Raw genomic sequence first — 20,894 nt, 5'->3', positions numbered from 1 at the left:
TGTTGAAGGGCATCTTGGCTCTTTCCACAGTTTGGCTATTGCGGACATTGCTGCTATGAACACTAATTAACTTTTTAACTGTGTCTAATCTGCTTTAAACATCCATTAGTTTTTAATTTTGATTTTCTAATATTTCAAACATCTATTCTCTTTATTGTTTTTATGTCTCTACTAAATTTCTCAGTCCTTTCTTTTCTGTATTTGGCCATAGTAAATTTCATTCTTTCTTTTTTTTTTTTTTAATTTTGTTATTTCTGTTAGTGTATAGTCTCATACCCGTGTGGGCCTAGCTATTTTTCATTATGTGCTGAACCTTATATTGTTTTTAGAAATAATATGAGTCCTAGACTGATGTTACCTTCCTCTAGAGAATATTCTCAATCCAGTTTTAGGGATTCAGCTGATCTAACACTGAGCTTTAGTTATCTTTAAGGTAAATTCAGGGTCTCAACACAGATTAAGAGAGTCCATCAGGTCCACCCCTCCTCTGGCAGACCTTACCTTCCACTTCGTATGCCTGTAGGCTCAGGAAGCTAATGAAAGGTCCATTTACTTTCCCTGGTGCCCTCTTTAGAATTAGCAAACACCAAACACTAGGGGAAAAGCAGCTCCAAAAGTCAGGTACACCTTACGTGGCTTCTTCAGGACCCTGTCCTGGTAATTTTTCCTTTTATCCTATGACTCCAAGCAGACTTAAAAAAAAAAAAATCCAGTTTTTGTAGTTGGCTCCAGGAGACAGGCAGGTCCTAATTACCTAGGTTGCCATAACCTAGGTGTATCCCAAGAAAAATAAATGCCATGGGAAGATTTTCTTCTTTCAAAGGCAAGAATTCTAGTACTTACAGTCATTACTGTTTAGTAACAGCTAAAGTTTTATAAGTATTTTTCTGCTTACCTGCTATTGCCTCAATACTTGGAATTGCAATAGTGCTGTAAGTACTGATTCTCTTACAAGACCATGTATAAACCAATGAGTCTTCTGTATTTTCCAGTCCCGAAACTGAATCAATAAAAAAAGAGCCCCACTTTTTAGATAATGTATTTAGAGGCTTTGCCTTTGATCCCTGAAACAAGAGAACAATGAAACCTATGATTAATTTTCAATGTCGTAAGTTTTTCCCCCATTAAGTAAATCAAATAGAAAAACTCTAGGAATTTCAGTAGTTTACCTTTAACCAAACCAGATACTATAAAAAGGAAAACAAAGCTTAGAAGTTCTTTCCTCCTCTGGGAGTACCTAGGTGGCTCAGCTGGTTAAGCATCTGACTCTTGATTTCTGCTCAGGTCATGATGTCAGTCAGGGTGGTGAGATCGAGCTCTGCATTGGGCTCTGTGCTGAGCATAGAGCCTGCTTAAGATTCTCTCTCTCCTTCTCCCTCTGCCAACCACCCCCCTCCCATCCTGCCCAATGCTCTCTCCCTAAAAAAAAAATAAGAAGAAGAGTATCCTCCCCTGGTTTTGTTTGGGAACCCTTTCTCATCCTTTGGGATCTGGCCTGGATGCCATCTAGGACATTTTCCTTAACTGTCCCACTCTCAGGTAATCGATGAGGTCTTCTCCATTTTCCCACCCTGAGTTTATTCCTAATATACTACTACTCATGCTAACTTTAAATTATCGTACTATTTAATTACTTTTCACTTCTGGCAGACAATGAACTATAGAAGATTAGGAACTTTCTTATATATTATTGTAACTTCAAGACTTAATGTCTAAGTCAGAGCAGGGATATAAAAATTGTAGACTAAAAGATTCATTAAAAAATACTTCTCAGTATTTTATGGATATGGAATAAAAGTAAGAATTGTAAAAACTCCCATCATATCCATATAATCTGGGTTATAAAATCTGTCATCTTTTAAATTTTTTTTTAAGATTTTATTTATTTATTTGTCAGAGAGAGAGAACACAAGCAGGGGGAGCTGCAGGCAGAGGGTCCTGGGATCGAGTCCCGCATCGGACTCCTTGCTCAGCAGGGAGCCTGCTTCTCCCTCTGCCTGCCGCTCTCCCTGCTTGTACTCTCTCTCTCTGACAAATAAATAAATAAAATCTAAAAAAAAAAAAAAAAAAAGAAGGAACTGTGTGTGACTGAAGCAGAAATCTCTGATATTCTTAGCAAAGAGGCTTGCATAAATTAAAAACAGTATATGTATATGCTGAACAAGAGAATGGTGTTAGACTGACTTTTTAATAATGAATGGTCTTATTAAGATATCTCTGCTAATCCAATAAGCTCTTATGTTTGACACTTGTGATAAAAATTTTGAGTATTGCTCTGAAAAATTTGTATGTATATGTACACACATACACAGAGCTACTAAATCTTATTTCTCAATTACAGTGTAAGTAGATTTAATTAAGGATGAATCTATATAAGAGAGAGTATTATACATATGGAAACTAAGTTATATTGGATCTCTCTTTCTCTCCATACTTATATAAATTAGAAATGATCCATTTACAGTCTTGAAAAAGGAAAAAAAAAAGTACGTGTATGAATAATCATGTTAGGGTCACTGACCACCATGGAAAAGTAAGACGTTTTCAAGAAAGACAAAAAGCCCTGAATATAACCAGTTTCCTCTACCTAACTTGTAACTTATTTTTATTGACAAGACTAACTACAAAAGAGCACTGAGAAAAAAAACCTAACAAAAAAAATGTCTCATAGAAAGTAATTTGAAAGAATCTAACTCCAAACTCATTATACCTTTTATGAGAATAAAAGAGAAAATGTCTTCAAAGCAGTGGTATTCAAATATTTACTATTACTATAGATAAAACTGAAAAATTACATAGCTGCAGCAGTCGCCAAAATAGTCAAATCATCAAAGTCAAGTAACATTTCCATTACACGGTGAACAGGCTTTGAGTAGACTACATTTTTTGAAAAGGAATAATATTTCCTTATGAACTATCCTTCATCTTAAGTGGGAACTGGCTTTTTTAAAAAAAATGGTCAATTGGTTTTAATCTAAAAACTACCCCAAACACAGCAATCTAGAAGGGTAAATTTTTTCCCCCACACTTAACTCCCTAATTTATTATTATTGTCTAATGGATAGTAAAAAAACAACTTGGTCTAATTTTCTTATTTGTTTTTTTTTTGGAAGATTTTTTTAGAAGGGAATGAGGACACAATTATTATTTATCGCTTTCAATGTATCTGGAACATAAAGCCAACAAACTGATACAAATTCAAATTACTGGTTCTTTTAAAAAATATGCTTTATTTTTTAGCTACCCACTGGAGTACTGAGAGAGAAGTATGTCTAGTAGGCCTAACCACAGTCCCTGCCCCAGATATACTCTTCATTCTGGGAATTTCTAAAGGGTAGTGGTTATGTTCCAGGCATAATTCTTTTTTTTTTTTAAGTTTTATTTATTCAAGTAATCTCTACACCCAATGTGGGGCTCGAACTCGCGACCCCGAGACCAGAGTGTCATGCTCTTCTGAGTGAGTCAGCCAGGTGCACCGGAGGCGTAATTCTTAACGAAACAGTGTTTGTTTCTGACTGAAATGCCAAATAACTGTTTACTAAAATAAAGATTAAAGTTTATTTCATTATAGTACAGAGTTGTCTAATGGAGTGAAGCTTTAGTGAACAATATTCATCCCAGTTTACGTTTTTCTAATCTAACTCATAGAAATGTATCTCAGACTATTTTATTAGTAAATCAATTTAAAAATCCAGACTTTTATCAATCTGATTGCTTGCAGGTGGTATCAATATCACCATTGTTTTAATTTGTGCTTCATGGATTACTAGTGAGGATAGGTATCTCCTCCTGTGTAAGCTTTCCCTGTCAGTCAACTGCTGGATACCTTTTCCAGTTTCTTACTTCAACAGATATAAATTCACTGTTGGTTTTTATTAGATTTAACCATAAGAAAGTCCTGATGTTCAACTATTTTAGACATACGAAAAAGGGCAATTTCATAAGGTTCCATCTAGATGGATGTTGTAAGACCCTTTTCCCTGTCTTTTACCCACTGGTTAACAGTATTCCAGGTATCTTGAACAAAAATATTTAATAATGATACAAAGTCATTTTTTTTTCTATTTTTAAAAGATTTTATTTATTTATTTGTCAGAGAGAGAGGGAGAGAGAGACAGAGAATAAGCACAAGCAGGGGGAGCGGCAGGCAGAGGGAGAAGCAGGCTCCGTGCGTAGCAAGGAGCCCGATGCAGGACACGATCCCAGGACCCCGGGATCATGACCTGAGCCGAAGGCAGACGCTTAACGACTGAGCCACCCAGGCGCCTCTGATTCTTTTAAGAGAGAGAGAGAGAGAGAATGCAAGCGGGGAGGGGCAGAGGGAGAGGGAGACAGAGAATGTTAAGCATCTCTACACCCAGTGCGGGGCCTGACACGGGGCTCGATCTCATGACCCTGAGATCATGACCTGAGCTGAAATCAAGAGTCAGCCACTTAACTGACTGAGCCACCCACGTGCCCCAAGCTATTGATTTTTTTTTTTAAGATTTTATTTATTTATTTATTTGACAGAGAGAGAGAGCATAAACAGGGGAAGAGGAAGAGGGAGAAGCAAGCTCCCTGCTGAGCAGGGAGCCTGATGCAGGACTCAATCCCAGCACCCTGGGATCATGACCTGAGCTGAAGGCAGACGCTTAACCATCTGAGCCACCCAGGCGCCCAAGCTATTGATTTCTGAATACTGATTTGGATCCAGCATTTTCACAACTCTCTTCTTAGTTATAATAGTTTGCTGATTTCCTAAGGTGGTCTATGCTAATGACCATACAACTCTGAAATAATCACAATTTTGTATCTTCTAACCCTAATTCCGTATTTCTTTTTCTTGTGGTGTTGGCCACCGCTCTGTTACACAATATAATTAATAACAGATATCCTTTGTCTAGCTCAGAACCTTGAAGAGCATGTGTCTCCATTAAGTATGGCTTTTTTTCCTCATTAAATTTTTCCATTACAGATTATATTCTCACTGGGTTTTGCTGGATAGCGTTTCTCTAGTTAAAAGGCTGGCCCCTTCTGGTTTGCTGAGAATTTCCATCATTAAAATGAATTATTTTGGCACCTAAATTTCATAATATGTTACTCTAAAAAGCTGAAGAATACATTTTTATTTGTTTTGAGTTAAAATGAAGAAACAGATGAGAATAGTAATGAAGGAAGCTAAAGAGGAGAGCTCCCTTTGGAGGCTAATCTTACAAGATTTAAGACTGTCCAAGTAATTACAAGATTAATGAAGTGACTTTTATTTCCCAAAACAAAGATAAATGGAAACAAATTATTCTTCCTTAATCTCTCTCCTTAACTAGGTTTACTTTAATTATTAAAATGGGTCATTTTTGCTTATCTGTTATGCTCCAATATAGTAGAGTGGATAATCAACAGATGCAGTAAGATTTTCGAAAAAAATTTCTTATTTAAGCCTTTAGAGGGCCATTTGAGATATTCTCCGTCCTTATCTTGAGTTTCCTGTCACAAATGAAGGGAAGTAAAAGTGACCTTCACATTCCAGATGGTTTTATGGAGGATGAAATTACTGTAACTATCCGAGAAACTGAATTCAAGCCTAAGTGAAACAAAATGCTAATCTCTACAGAATGTAGTAAATGTTTTTGTTCAGTGAGTGCATCAATCCTGAAATGATCTGATTTGTTTTTAAATTATACTGTTAGAAGTTCACTTAAGCTGCATAAAATTCACTAGAACAAGGAATTAAATCCCTTTGCATTCAGGTTTTGTACTCACTAAAACACTGCATGTGATATATATTCTGTGTATGACACTTGGTTAGAAAAATGAAATGACATTTTTCTTAATAATTACAAAATCAACAGAAGAACCCTCACAAGATGCTTTCTGTTTAGCTCTCTTTATGGACTGTTTCCCTCCTCCTATAGCAACTGAGGATGTCTGTATTCCTGTCTCCTCCACAGGGAAGCAGGAAAGAATCTGAATTCTCATGACATGCTGTACTTATACCAGGCTTTGATGTGCTGATGGAAAAAGTGTTCTGTGTATAGGAATACAGGGGAACTTAAATATGAAAGCAGTCTGGCTTTTAGAAGTCGTGGTCCTAGGTTGTGTTAGAAGATAATTAAAAAAAAAAAAAACCCACAATTTTTTTTTTTTAAGATTTTTTATTTTGTATTAGAGAGAGAGTACAAGCAGGGGGAGCGGCAGGTAGAGGGAGAAGGAGAAGCAGGCTCCCCGCTCAGCAGGGAGCCCGATGTGGGGCTCGATCCCAGGATCCTGGAATCATGACCTGGGCCGAAGGCAGCTGTTTAACCGACTGAGCCACCCAGGTGCCCCACCCACAGTTGTTTTTAATAAATTTTAAATCTGCTTTTAAATACGAGCAGAAAGATGTATGATTAGAAGATTGTCCTTAAAGTAGAGAAAACTAAGTTGTCCTGAAACATTTGCTAAGGATGTGCCCATCAATACAAATACTGCCTCAAAACAAACTACAAAAACATGGTGGCATTCAGTCTGACCAGGATAACTTTGGAGTCAAGTTGCACAAGAATACTTTGCTTTTTCAACATAATGCTTTAGGCCACAGCTGGGAATCCTGCAGCAAAACACCTGCCTCAGACCCCAGCAGAACAGGGGAATCCATCTGCCACAACTCCACTTTTCCTGGAATCTAAACAGTATGAGATGGGAAGACAGTTCAGGGCTAAAATTGGAACCTTCTGAGGGCTTTATTCTAACCTTGTCACTCGGCCAAACCATCCTGTTCCTTGCTTCCTCGTTCATGTTCAGTGGAGCAGGGTGGGTTGGGGAGGTAGAGTTTGATAGGAAAGGGACATTATTCCAATTTTGTCTTAGGAAATAAAATTTTCAAGCTGTTGACGCATCATTTCCTGTCTAAAAGTCAATTATGAACTCTGTTCATGTGTTTATAACTAATTAACAAGAGAAAGGGGTCATGGGAAAAGGATGGGGCTACTGTTTATTATAAATGTTGGAGGAAACTTTCCCATGGATTCTTCATTTTCTTAATACAGTAACTGTAATTCTCAAATCATTCTGAAGAAACCAAATCTCCTAATTTCTCTTCAGTGAAAACCTTCTCCAAAGTCACTCAGGATAGAAGGCCTACCTCTTATAAGACTGCTTTAAAGCTCTTCCTAACTCAAATAGTCCAAAGAACTTCCAATGTCATGCTGAAGACTAAATGCTACTCAATGGAAACATCTAACATCTAACATTTTGTTGGGTCTACTTATAGTTATTATTACTTTTTAAATAAATAGACTTTAGGTTTACAGATAAACAGAGCAGATAGTACAGAAAGTCCTCATACGTCTGTCCCCCTCCTGCCTCCCCTTCCCCCCACTGTCTCTCCTATTATTAACATTTGTTATCACGAATTAACCAGTACTAATGAAAGTCTGTAGTTTACATTAGGGTTAACATTTTATGTTGGATAGTTCTTTGGGTTCTGACAAATGCATAATGTCATGTTTCCACCATTACAGTATTGTGCAGAAGAGTTTTACGACCATAAAAATCCCTTGTGCTCCATTTATTCACCTTCCTCCCTCCTGAACCGCTGGCACCACTGGTCTTTTTATTTTCTGTAATTTTGCCTTTTCTAGAATGTCCTATAGCTGAAATCATACAATATATAGTCTTTTTAGATTGGTTTCTTTCACTTAGTAGTATGCCCTTTAGGTTCCTCCATGTCTCTGTGTGGCTTAATAGCTCATTTCTTTTTATTGTTATTTTTTGTTTCTTGACTTGAATTTTTCCTTCTTTATCTGTTCCACTGGAATGAATTCAGAAATGCATATTATTTGCTGATCTTTCTTCTTTTTTGCTTTTATATACTATTTACCCTTTTCAGATTTATGACATATTTTACCTCAAGTTTTCACCTAAGTTTTATTCTTGGCAGCTCAGGAGCAAGTCTAAAGGAGCTACCAATTTATTAACTTATACTCATGAAGAAAGAGCAGAAGAGCTTTCATGGCCAAGCAAAAGAAACATAGGGTATGACTATAGTGAGTCAGGATCTGGTTGCCTCAGCATTAGCCAAAAAACACCCATGGTGTCATAGCACTTGATGAAAGCAAGAGAGCTGGGAAGACAGATGGTCAGTGTCATCTTGGCATTATTTAAAAATTATCAACAAGATTAAAAACAGAGCTGAGATAGCAAGAAGATCACCATAAGTGCCAACAGATTTCGTCGTTCTTGGCACAAGCACTTTTTAAGATATGTCAAACATAAAGGTTGTTCCTTCCAGGGAAGAGCTGAAGGAAACCCTTACCTCATATTTTCCTTTCTTCTCTAGAGGCTCTGATTCTTCAGGCTTCCTGTCTCTGTCCCCTCTGAGCTCTTCCAGGATGAGAACTGTCTCCCAATTACTATAATGACGGGCTGGGAAAATGTCTGAATGCATGCTGTCACCAAAGTAAACGACCTGTAAGTCAGATAGCAAATTCTATTTGAGGCATGAGAACTGTGAAAGAAAGTGGTGTTCACTTCATGAAGCAGAAAAAAAATTCCTCAATACCTATTAGAATAGGACGAAAGTTACATAAACATCTTAAACTTCTTGACTACCTCACAGGTGACTGTCAACTTGCCCCCTTTGGTTTGTGGGGCACCAGGTTTGCTGTAAGAATTGACACAGTGCATTTGCAGGCCGAAGAAAGGCAGAGGCTGATTTTATTCAGTTTCCTGAAGAAGCCAGAGTCTATATGTTTACAGTTAAAGCTGCCTTTAGAATTGAAGAACTGGTGGAGAAGTAGAGATGACTTGTTACAATGGGTTATATTCGCAGGAGTACACATCACAACTGCTTTTCCAAGAGTTTCTGGGACCTACCCAGACTGGCTGAAACAATCTGACGGGGGTGGGGGGGTGAGGCTGGGCAAGTGGACTCTGGGAGGCTCCCCAGGTATTCTGAGGCAAAGCCCCATAGATCTAATCCATACCCCTCAATTTACATTTACCTGAGAAAACGATAAGGGAATATGAACTAGAACCTCCAAGTCAGGATGCTCTATTAAATCCCTCAAGAGTTCCCAGGGGGCTATGGCAATGTGGGAGCCGATGGAGCAGGCGTCAGTTACCCACGATCTCTCTGGTAAACATTGTTTAGAAGAAAGTGTCCTGCTATAAAAAATGCACCAATGTCCAACATCAACAATGTGACCAGGATATCAAAAGCAAGCATGTCTTTAGGCTAGTGTGTGGTGTAATTTCAATTAATGTTTGTTTTACATATAAAATTCGTTTGATGGACTGTTATCACGATATTATTCCTCAGGTATCCCACACACTAATCCAGTGTATCCCCTAGAACTGTGGCTCCCTGCTTGGAATCTTTGCTCTTCTCTGTTACAGATAAAGGTCCAGCCTAGATCACAGAGAGAAGGCTTATTTAAGCAGAAGAGGTAAAAGATTGGCAGATAGGCAGAGGTAGATGATTTCCCCATAGATAACTAAGCTGAATGCATTTAGAATTATGGTTTTAATTTATAATGGTTGATGTCTGCAAGTGGGCATCAAGAACCCCACCTCAATCAGAAAATACCTTGGGTTCATTTTTGCCAGTCATTTTCTTCAGAAGTTCATAAAGGTGGACAGCGTTCCCTTGAGAGTACCAGCCAGGTTTATCAAGAGATGGCAGTGCTTCCTGCTCCTCATCATTTTCTGAAAATAGAGTTGACAATCATATACCTTTTAACCAAGTGAGAGCACCCATTTGGGCAGACCGCACCGCACACGGCTGCAGGGTATGTACGAGATGGAACCATGTGGGGACAGGCGCTAGCATTCAGTGAGCACCTATGTCATTACAGGTCCTTCGTGGAGATCTCGATCCACAGATCTATCATTTTTCGTATATGTAGGATTTTTCAAATGATCTTTTTAGAGCAGTTTTAGGTCAGCAGCAAAACTGAGAGGTCCAGAGATTTCCACTATACCCCCTGGCTCTGCACATGCATGGCCTCCCCCATTATTGGTGATAATAATGTGTCAATGTAGGTTCATCCACTGAAACAAATGTACTACTCTGTGGGGAGGATGTTAATAATGGGGGAGGTATATATTATTTCATCCTCACAGCAAGCCTCTTATTTGAGGAAAAGGAAGATCAGGGAAGTTATTTTGCTCAAGATCTCAAAGCTGGCAAGTAATTTATTATTAACCAAACTGCACAGTTTACCTTAGGACTTCAAAATGGGGCTAGAAGACCAGAGGGTAAGACAGAACCATAAACCATCTCTAAATTTGGATTCCTGGACCTGGATATGGCTCATGGATACAACTATAAACAAATACAACTATAGCAAAAGAGAAATTTTTATCTGGTATCCTCCTATAATGCTCAAATGCAGTGCTGTTTACTCCCCTCCATTATATTAGGAATAGGTCAGCAATGGATTAAAAAAAAAAAAAAAAAGGTAGACTTTAGAATGCATTTTGAACTTCATTTTATAAAGTTTATTGTTTTTACAATCTCCCTCAGATTGATAAAACAGCGCTATACTATGAAAAATGCAAACCAGTATTATTTTCATACAAGTCAATTATGTTACAGCTTTAATTTAAAACATTCTTTTTTTTTTTTTGGACTGGGTAGAATGCATTAATTTAAGAACTCTTCCTATGAAAATATATATTCAGAAAAATTTTTTGTACCTAAGTTCTGTAAGATGTCCAAATTATTCCTCAAATCTTCTAACTTAATGATTAATGGATGTTTGGGTTATAACCATGAAGGAGAAAAAAACTCATACACCAAAGTTCAAACTTGTTCCTGTAACATACACATTCCCCCAAAACTGACTGAATAAAATTAGGAAACAGATAAGGGTTGGACAGAGAGATGGAAGAGCAATCAATTAAAGCAATTAGTAAATCAAACTTTTTATTTTCTTATTGTAAGAGCATATGGACAAGAAAAGTAAAAACACAAAATGGTAAAATTTTAGTAAAAGAGTTCCAAAATAACTATGGGGAAATGACACAGTTAAGGCTACGGCTAACAATCTTAAACAAAGGTAAGTTCTGTAACTTACCTTAGATAAGAAAATCTTGCCACAGAGAACAAGAATTTTGTTAAGAAGAGTTTTGTGTGCCTGTGCGTGACCACTGACCTCAGCCCACAGCTGCCTGAATGTGGCTCACGTGGCCGCTCACACCTGTTCCCCCAACTCCCAATGTGCTTGGTGTTACTATCTTAATGTTTAAGTAGTATGTATTTATGTGATTTTTTTTGAATCGGTAATATACTTACATATATCAAAAGTCCCATTTTTGAACTCTCTCTGCTATGCACTTACCTGTTCTACAGAAAGGTAACCACTCTTTTATGCAGATAAAGCAAATATATACTCCTTTCCTCTCCCTTTTAAAAAACACATTTACTGAGGTATAACTGATATACAGTGAACTGCACATATTGCCAGCATACAATGTGATGAGTTTTGGCATATGTAATACCTGTTAGGAGCTGAACCGTGCTCCCCTCAAATTCATACGTGGAAGCCCTAACCCCTGGTATCTCAGAATAATTCAGAATGTGGCTGTACTTGAAGACAGGGCCTTTGAAGAGGTGATCAAGTTAAAATGCGGCCATTAGGGTGGGCCTAATCCAATACGACTGGTGTCCACATAAGAACTGATTACGACACATAATTAGGTGATTAGGACACAGAAGGAAGACCATGTGATGACAATAGGGAGAAGATGCATATCTACAAGCGAAGAAGAGAGGCCTCAGAAGAAACCAATCCTGCTGACACCTTGATCTCAGACTTCTAGCCTCCAGAAGTAAGAGAAAATATATTTATAGTGTTTAAGCCCTCCATCTGTGGTTTATTGTTACAACAGCAGTCTTGGCAATTAATATTATACCCATGAACCCTCTCATTTAAATGCAAATATTGGCACACTTTTCTGCAATGTGATTTTTTAAAACTTCTCTAGATAATACATTGCAATCTGCTTAGTTTTTAAAATAGGAGCATGTTCAATAATTAATAGTCATCTATTGGTAGATATGAGATGTTGCCATTCTTTTGTTGTTATAAGGAAAATGTTACAAACAGAGTATCCTCACAGCCTGGTGGGATCAAATAGACTGACCTGGAAAAAACTTATTTTCTTTTTTTCTTTCAACTCTTTATTTCAACTATATTTTACAGAACACTTTAGGTATGAGGTATATAGCAGTGAACTAGATGGCCCAAGCCCCTGTCTTTAGGATGCTTATATTCTGGTAGCAATCTCTGACTTGCTAGAGGTTTACTAAACAATGACTTATAATTAAAAATATATTTAGAATTCTTTTGAATCCTTGAACTCCTTCCTATATTATGTGGACCTGACTGGACAGTGCATATTTACTTTTATATATCCCCTCTTCATTTTTGAGTTAGAATTTTTTCCTCCAATTGTGCATTTTTATACACACTTTCTCCTTTTTTTTTTCCCTTGGCATGGGCGATGAGACATTTTTTAAATGTTTTTTTTAAAATTTATCTTTTTAAGTAAGCTCCAGGCCCAATGTGGGGCTTGAACTCATGGCCCCAAGATCAAGAGTCACCTGCTTTACCCACTGAGCCAGCCAGGTGTCCCCAATAAGACATTTTTAAAGTAAAATGTCGGCTAAAATGCTTGTCTGTGTTGGGAGCCATAAAAAGGAAATTACATATTAAGAGAAATAAATACTTCACCAGTAAGTTGGAGCAAATTTAATAGCATATCTACTTATCTACTCTGGTTTTGAGGGTTTACTATTCATTTGATATTCCTAATTCTTTAATAACTAATAGCAGTTAATTCAAAGTCTTTTCCTTTAGTTTAAATATTCTTTTTTTTTTTTTAAGATTTTATTAATTATTTGTCAGAGAGTGAGTGAGAAAGCACAAGCAGGGGGAGTAGCAGGCAGAGGGAGAAGCAGGCTCCCCAGTGAGCAACATTCTTAACTACCTAGCTCATTTCCATACCTAATATGCTGGGACGTTTATTTCTTTTCAGAATAACAATCTTCAGTTAACTGCACTAAGACATTCTCTCTTGGGGTTACTAAAATCTGTCATTGGTGATCTGACCAGTAGCATGTGCCTCAGCAGAAAATTTGTTTAGAATGCAGAATCTAAGGTTATACCCAGACCTACTGAATCAGAATCTCCATTCTAACAGGATCCCTAGGTGGTGTGAGTGTACATTATAGTCTGCGAAATACTGATCTATTTCCTGAGAGAACAGCAGGAACAAAAACCTGATAGAGGAATAGAAGGTGTTCATTCTGGCAAGAATAGACTAATGGGCATCTCTGTAGGGAGCAGAGTGAAGATGAAAAGGTAACTTAGCAACCAGATTTTGGAATTTGCCTTAGGATGCTACATGGAGTGGGGAGCCAAGGAGATTCTGTGTGCATGTGATTAACTATACAGTATGTACAGTATGCCTAAGAGTAATAAGTGAATTACATAAAATATATTTAAAGGAAGTGACAAATGGAAATCTGTGCTAAGTATCTGAGGGCAGTGGGCAAGACATGTAGGGAAGGAGAGGTACAAAGTGAGGGCAGGGGGAGGAGTTAAGAGACTCCTAGGGAAAAGAGTGATGCCGGCCTAATGGGAAGGGAGGAGAGAGCACAAACGAGGCGGTTTAAACAGGAGGTGATGCACAGCATACTGGATGTGAAAGGGGAAAGAGACTGGAGGTTTGTCGCTGGGGGCAATTCAGTGGATAGTCAAGTACTGAAGATAAAGAATATAAAGCGGCCAGCATGTTAGGTTGTATTGTTTCTAGGTGGAAGGAGAATATCAAGTTTGATTTCAGAATACTGAGTAGAGCTAGCTGTGTGCAGGAGGAAATACCGTATGAGGCTCTAGAAAAGAGGTCTCAGGGAAAGATTTGGGAGTCGGTGTGTTGGTGACAGTTCAGGTCAAGAAACCAATGACAGAAAGTTGGGTCGTGATTCCCAAATTGGGGGCGGGGGTAGGGGTACCTGGCAGCACGGGGGACACAGCAGTGAAAAAGATACGGTTGCTCTCCTCAACGAATTTACCATCTTGCAAGATGGACTCCTCTCCCCCGACCCCAACAAGGCCTTAGCACTGGCGAGGAGCTGAATCACCCAGTGATGGGGAGGGATGCTGCACATTTTGCCTGGAAGAGGCTCCTCGCCCCCCAAACAATCCTTAAGCAGGGTTGGTAAAGGTCAGCCTGGCGGGAGGCACTCGGCTCCCGCCAACTCGGGTGCAACTCGCCCCTTCTTGTCTCTATGACAACGGCTGACGTCAGGCCTGTGCGACAGTCGCAAGGACACCCTGCCCTTGAGGACTGGCTCACCGGGCGCCTTCCATCCCAGAAGCTCCTTTGCCTTACTTTTACTTCTGCCTTTAATCCATTTGGAGCAGTGATTTGATTTACATGACACTGGAGGCTGCAAGAGCCGACTGACATGACTTGCATGGTACAGTAACATTAACTGCCAGATGGAGGATGGTTTGAGGGTTACAAGGCTGATGGAAGCTGGGGCATCAGTCATTAAGTACTGTCATACCCAGCAGCGATGGGAGCGTAGCAGTACACACAAGGGATGAGAAGGGCGGTGGCAGGAATGTGGTAGGTGACCAGCCTGAGAAAACTGAAGGACAGGTTAGGATGTGAAGGGGAGAGAGGAAGAGAAGATGATGGATTTTCCTAGCTTGGGCAAGATCCGTTGGAAAAGTTATAATGGAATTATGGAGTACGGAAAGAGGAGCATACCAAGATGGGAGGGGCAATTAATGAGTTGTTAAAAGCACATCAGGTTTCCTGCAACGCCAGGGCTGCAGGGTGTGGAGAATTTAGAAATACGCCTCTGTAAGTCAGGGAAAAGTGACGCCCAGAGATAAGGAATTGGGAGTCATTAGTATACAGGTGATAGTTGAAACCATCAGAGTGATAGCTGAAGAAAGGAGGGTTAATACGAAATGCTGGAAAACAATAACCTTTAATAAGAAACGTGAGACAATGGATATTAGTTCCAAACTGACTAAAAACTAATGGAGATACTTTTAAAAATATGAAATGTAGTATACTTTGACACTAATATTGAGGAAAAATCCGTTAGAGAAACAGGTGTGAAGCTTGGAAAATATGCTGTTTAATCATAAAGTTCATGGGACTACAGTATACAGGACTGGGATCAGGCTTTTCTCTGGTTACTCTTCAAAGGAATAAATTGTCTTTTTTTTTTTTTAAAGATTTTATTTATTTATTTGACAGAGAGAGACACAGCGAGAGAGGGAACACAATCAGGGGGAGCGGGAGAGGGAGAAGCAGGCTTCCCGCGGAGCAGGGAGCCCTATGCGGGGCTCGATCCCAGGACTCTGGGATCATGACCTGAGCCGAAGGCAGACGCTTAACGACTGAGCCACCCAGGCGCCCCTGGAATAAATTGTCTTAAACATAATGAAAGACTCTTCTTTTTTTGGAAATCAGTGAATTCAACAATGATGATCAACAATTTTTTCCTTTACTATTGTTAACAATTCTTAGAAAATTACATATTGATTTAGAAGCTAAATTTGTGTTAATGCTGTTTATTCACAGCTATTATTTAACTACACAATTTCATTTGTGTGAAAATACTTTGATAACCTACTTTGTATTGGTTTTGAGCACACTGAATATTTTACTGCAATAAAATATTTTAGTAGAGTGAGAGAAAGGTGAAGGGAAACCAGCAGTGGAAACAACAATTAGAGGTAGGCAAAGAATCAGAATCAGCACCAAAATGAACACTACAACAGAACATCATGAATGAGAGGTTCTTTAATATTAGTATGATCCTCTTTTTAATAACAGTTCTGGCAATCTTATTGCTCTCAAAATGGGAATAAAGTATTTTGTGTTAACTCTAAAAACTGCAGGATTCATTGCATCTTCCACTGAAATATTTTAAATTGGAGGCCCTGAAAATTAGAGCTAGAAAGAACTTTAGAGATCTTCTAGTCTAATCACTTCTGGATGTGAAAAAAACAGAGGCAAGCTTTTCGATGTATCTACAGGAAAAGCATGAAATCCCATATATTCTGAGCAGAGAGCAGGAATGAGGCGGTTTAAACAGGACGTGATGCACAGCATAGCGGATGTGAAAGGGGGAAGAGACTGGAGGTTTGTCGCTGGGGGGGGCAATTCCGTGGATAGTCAAGTAATGACGATAAAGAATATAAGGTGGCCAGCCTGTCTGCAGTGTTTTGAAGAGTTCACTGGAGGTAGTGGAATCATTGAGTGTAGACAACTCTTTCTAGAATTTTAGCTGTGGAGGTACTCAGAGAATTGAGGTTTTAGCTGGAAGACAATGTAGAATCAGGGCATATTTTATGTTTTTTTAAACTGAAGATAGAAGAATATGCATATATATCAATGAGAATGGTCTAGACAGTTGTTTTCGACTGTGGCAGTTTTGCTGCTCAGGGCAAATTTGGCAACATCTGGAGACATATTTGGATGTCACAACTTGGGATGTGGGATGCTACCGGCATCCAGTGATTAGAGGCTAGTGATGCTGCTAAGCAGCCTACCACACACAGAACGGCACCCCTACTACCACTAACCAAGAAGGACCTGACCCCAAATCTCAGAAGTGCTAAAGTTAAGAAACCCTGGTCTGGGAGAAAGGGAGAGAGTGATGGTATTTTTTATATGTTGGTTTAATGTCTCCTATAAATCCCTGATGTTAAGAAATAACCTGTTACTGGGGATTCAAATAATACTCTTTGTGTTAAACAAACAAAAAAAAACTAAGTATTTCCCCTTCACAAATTTATATTTAAATACATAACTACTTAACAAATTTTTTTTTATTTTATCTGCAGGATTTTCATATTCCAAGAAAATCTATACCTGTTCTGTACCTATAGTAGTCCTTATATTGTTCCACAGAGATTGTTTTTTTTAAGATTTTATTTTCAAGTAATCTCTACACCCAATGTGGGTTGAACTCACAACCTCGAGATTGAGAGTTGCACGCTTTATGGACTGAGCCAGCCAGGTGCCCCATGGTCCACAGAGATTTTTAGTAAAATTTCACACATACACCAGTAATGGAAAACAACGCACATTAAAAATACGCCAAATTTTCTTTAACATACTGGAGACCACAAATGCATGAACTTATGCTAACAAGTTACTGCATTTTTTGCACTGTATTTGTTTAATTGAAAAGTATCAAGAGATAGAAGGATGAACTGTTTAAAAACTACTATGTGGAGGTACCTATCTACAATCTGGTTTCTATCTCCATCATTCTCTCTGCATTTGATCTCATATAAGCCCATGGCTTGAAAATATCCCATGAGCTGATCACTCTCCCAAATTTATATCCTGAGCCTAAAGCTGTTCCCCTGGATTCCATGCTCATTTATACAATTTCCTAATTGTTAGTCCCAGTTGAATAACTTATAGGCATTTCAAGATTAACATGTTAAAAAATGATTTCCTAATAGCTATAACCCCCACCCCATAAAAACTTTTCCTCTGTGTTTTTCCTCATGGCTGCAGATGAGGATTCACCCATCTGCACAATTCAGAAAAAAGAAAAACCAACAAGTCATTTTTGATTACTCTTTTCATCCTCGGCTTCTGAAAGCATCACCAAGTCCTGTTTTCCATCTCCACAATGCATCTTAAACATGTCTACTTCTCTCCATCTCTAGTACTACCTCCTCAGACCAAACCACACTCTCTCATTTGGGACACTCAGTGCCTATCTTTCCCACATTCGATCCATTCCCCACCTCGCAGCCAAAGAGCTCTCCGTGTTACTCTTATACTTCAATTGAATAGCTTCTCAGAGCTTGTGGAATAAAATTCAAACCCGTTTCCACAGTGTATGAGGCTTCCTGCCTCCCCAACTTCCTCTCCTCTCTCCCCCTGAATCACTGGCCTCTTCTCTGTCATTGGAACTCGCCGAAAGTACTCCCACACTGGGCCTGTGCATTTGTTTGTCCTGCTGCCACTTTTCCTCTGCTCTTCTCATTACTAGTCCCTCACATCCTGCCTGGTAAGTCGTCTTGCCAGATCTTTCTGGACAGGCCTTCCCTGGTCAATAGATCTAAGGTGTCCTCCTGGTTTACCTCATCAGGAAGTCATTTCTTTTCAACACGGCCTGAGGCCTATAATCATCCCCACGCATTTACTGACTTGCTCAATGTGTTTATGTATTCCTGTGAGGGGAAAGAAGACCTGGTATCACTTTTATACCCCTTGTTGTATTTAACATAGTACTTTGCACATGGTTGTCAGCCAACAGGTATTTATTAAGTACCTGAATGAACAAATCTTAAATAAGTGAAGGAAGAAACAAATGTTAACTTACCAAGTGTCCAGAAAGGTCTCTGACTTGGTAAATGGGAGAAGAAACCAGGCTTCAACGCATTTGTAATCACAATGTCAAAAAGATCTGTAAAATCATTCCTAAAAAGCAACAGTATTTGTCATAATTTTAAGGAATTAGAAAAAATCCATATAAAATAGAACTTAATCTTTATCTGACCACAGAATCATTTCTTATTTTTTGATTAACTTTTATATGCTTTCTCTATATTTTATATGTAGAAATAGAAGGTGGTTGAGTACTACTCTTCTGACAACATCTTGAAGTATACACATAAGGGGGAAAAATGCACATTAACTCATTAACTGGGTCTAAGCTGGCCTTCTCATGATGGTAATAGTTACAGTGAATGAATTCAATAGCTTCTAACAACAAAAATATTCACGAACTAGGTCTTCAAATGTGGGGCCTGAACTCTGGGTTTATTAGCATGAAGCTATTAATAATTTTGTATGTTACATGGATCCTACAGAAAGCTACCATCATATCAAGTCAGGGGACATCTTTTAGAGTGTTCAAATATGAAGAAGATACATTATTTTGAAAATCAGTGTAATCTTACAATGAGGTAATTTTAGATAACAATAATAGTTTTTTAGTCTGTATTTGATACTATATTAGGGATCATTTGGGATGGCAAAGGAAAGATGGGACTCACCACAGCATTGGGGGAGATAATATCTGCAAATCTAAACTACACTGAAGAGAAAATTAAGATAGGAAGAAAAACTTGGGTTATCTATGCAAATGAAAAAGAAAGTAAGAGTGCTTATTCTGAAGCATGGTTCCACTATCAGGACAGCAGAGTCTCACGGTCAAAGAGGCACCGTGCAGGGCATCCAGGACTCCTGCCTTAATTCACTCAAGGATCCCAGGCCTACGTATTATTCAGAAAGCAGAAAATCCACCGGTAGGTCGTAAACATACTACAGACCAATCTAAACCCACATGTGCTGAGGAACATGGACATCAGGAGGCTAAAGAAGTCAGCGAGAGATCAGTGTTGACGGTGAAATTTGCTTCATACTCGGCAATTTGGTATTTGCTGAAGTCTGAGGAAACGTTGCGGGGGATCTAACAGCCCATTTTACAATCTGGCTGTGACCATGGATATTCCCTGGTATTGCTCACAAGAATGACATAAATAAATGATACTTACTGAAGCTTACCAACTACTCGAATACTTTACCTGTGCTACCCTATTTAAACTCCCCACTCACACCTATTTGGTATGACTGTCCCATTTTTAAGATGACGAGATCGAGGACGAGAGCGGTTCCAGAACATACCTGAGGTCTCAGAGCAGGTTGCAAGGTCGGGCTTGAACCCATGTCTGTCTGAAGTGTCTGCATTTATGCTGCCTTGACTTTCGTGGATGTCAGTCTCATCCCTGGCTGGGCTGAATGGCGGAGTAACGGCTCCACACCAAAAGGACCAGAGGGGTGGTACTCCAGGCAGGTGTCAGGGAGCGTAATCCACAACTCAGTGGCCCTCAGTGATCATCCGAAGCCGAGAAGCCGAATTCATGGAGCGCTGACTGCAGGACATGTTGTCCATCAACCTTGCAGAACCTCTAAAGTCCAGACCATTGGCGGGCTATGGGCATACTGGCCCTAGTGACAGTGCTTTGCTAAACTGTACTCGGGGGGGCGTTGCCGTCGGCAGATGGTGAGAAACAGCCACTGGTCACTCAGCATTGTCTAATATGAGGCTATGGTCACGGGCGAGCACTTGTAAGGCAGCACCGGCCTCATTTGTCATCAGTATTTTCTAAGACCACGAAAGTGGAAAGACTCATCACTTACCCAAGAATGTATTCACAGAGAAGTCGACAGTAATCACTGTGAGAACTCGTAATTAACAAGAGAATTTTCCCAGCATTCTTGAGCTGTTGGAGCCACTTTTTTACAGAGTCAGGACAAGTGTGTAAATATCTGCCCGGATCTCTTTTTATTTCTGGAAAATATATTCCACAGTTTTCTGAAAAAGAAAAATGTCAAGGAGATTTTTCTTCAAAAAAATTTTTTTTTGACTCAGTGTAGTCTCAAATCAGTTCATTCCTCTCAAAGCTATAGATAAAATTAAAAGGAGAAAAACTTGGTTCAGACATAGCAATGATGCCGTTATTAACTGCTTCTTAAGAACACTTCCTGTTCAACACATGAAGAAGTGCTCAACATCGCTCGGCATCAGGGAAATCCAAATCAAAACCTCAATGAGATAACACCTCACACCAGTCAGAATGGCTAAAATTAACAAGTCAGGAAACGACAGATGTTGGCGGGGATGCGGAGAAAAGGGAACCCTCCTACACTGTTGGTGGGAACGCAAGCTGGTGCAGCCACTCTGGAAAACAGTACGGAGGTTCCTCAAAAAGTTGAAAATAGAGCTACCGTATGACCCAGCAATTGCACTACTGGGTATTTACCCCAAAGATACAAATGTAGTGATCCGAAGGGGTACATGCACCCCGATGTTTATAGCAGCAATGTCCACAATAGCCAAACTATGGAAAGAGCCTAGATGTCCATCA

At 39.1% G+C, this 20,894-nt stretch overlaps 1 protein-coding gene across 7 annotated transcripts in view; it reads right to left on the bottom strand.

Annotated features, from left to right (window-relative positions):
* NT5DC1 (5'-nucleotidase domain containing 1) overlaps positions 1-20,894 on the bottom strand; it is a 137,709-nt gene that overhangs the window by 7,552 nt on the left and 109,263 nt on the right. For 6 of the 7 annotated variants that reach the window (XM_031029139.2, XM_006734231.3, XM_031029140.2 and 3 more), the window contains 5 exons: positions 20,167-20,341; positions 18,344-18,441; positions 9,548-9,666; positions 8,276-8,428; positions 896-1,064 (listed from right to left, as the gene is read on the bottom strand). In XM_031029139.2, coding sequence (XP_030884999.1) covers positions 896-1,064; positions 8,276-8,428; positions 9,548-9,666; positions 18,344-18,441; positions 20,167-20,341 — 714 coding nt within the window. The remainder of the gene's footprint in view (positions 1-895; positions 1,065-8,275; positions 8,429-9,547; positions 9,667-18,343; positions 18,442-20,166; positions 20,342-20,894) is intronic. The other variant, XM_031029141.2, reaches the window with a different exon arrangement.

This window comes from Leptonychotes weddellii, chromosome 8 (genome assembly GCF_054177405.1).
Source record: "Leptonychotes weddellii isolate Sample4059 chromosome 8, ASM5417740v2, whole genome shotgun sequence".
NCBI lineage: Eukaryota > Metazoa > Chordata > Mammalia > Carnivora > Phocidae > Leptonychotes > Leptonychotes weddellii.
Note: the sequence above shows the minus strand (reverse complement) of the source record. Positions and strands in the feature narration are given on the sequence as shown.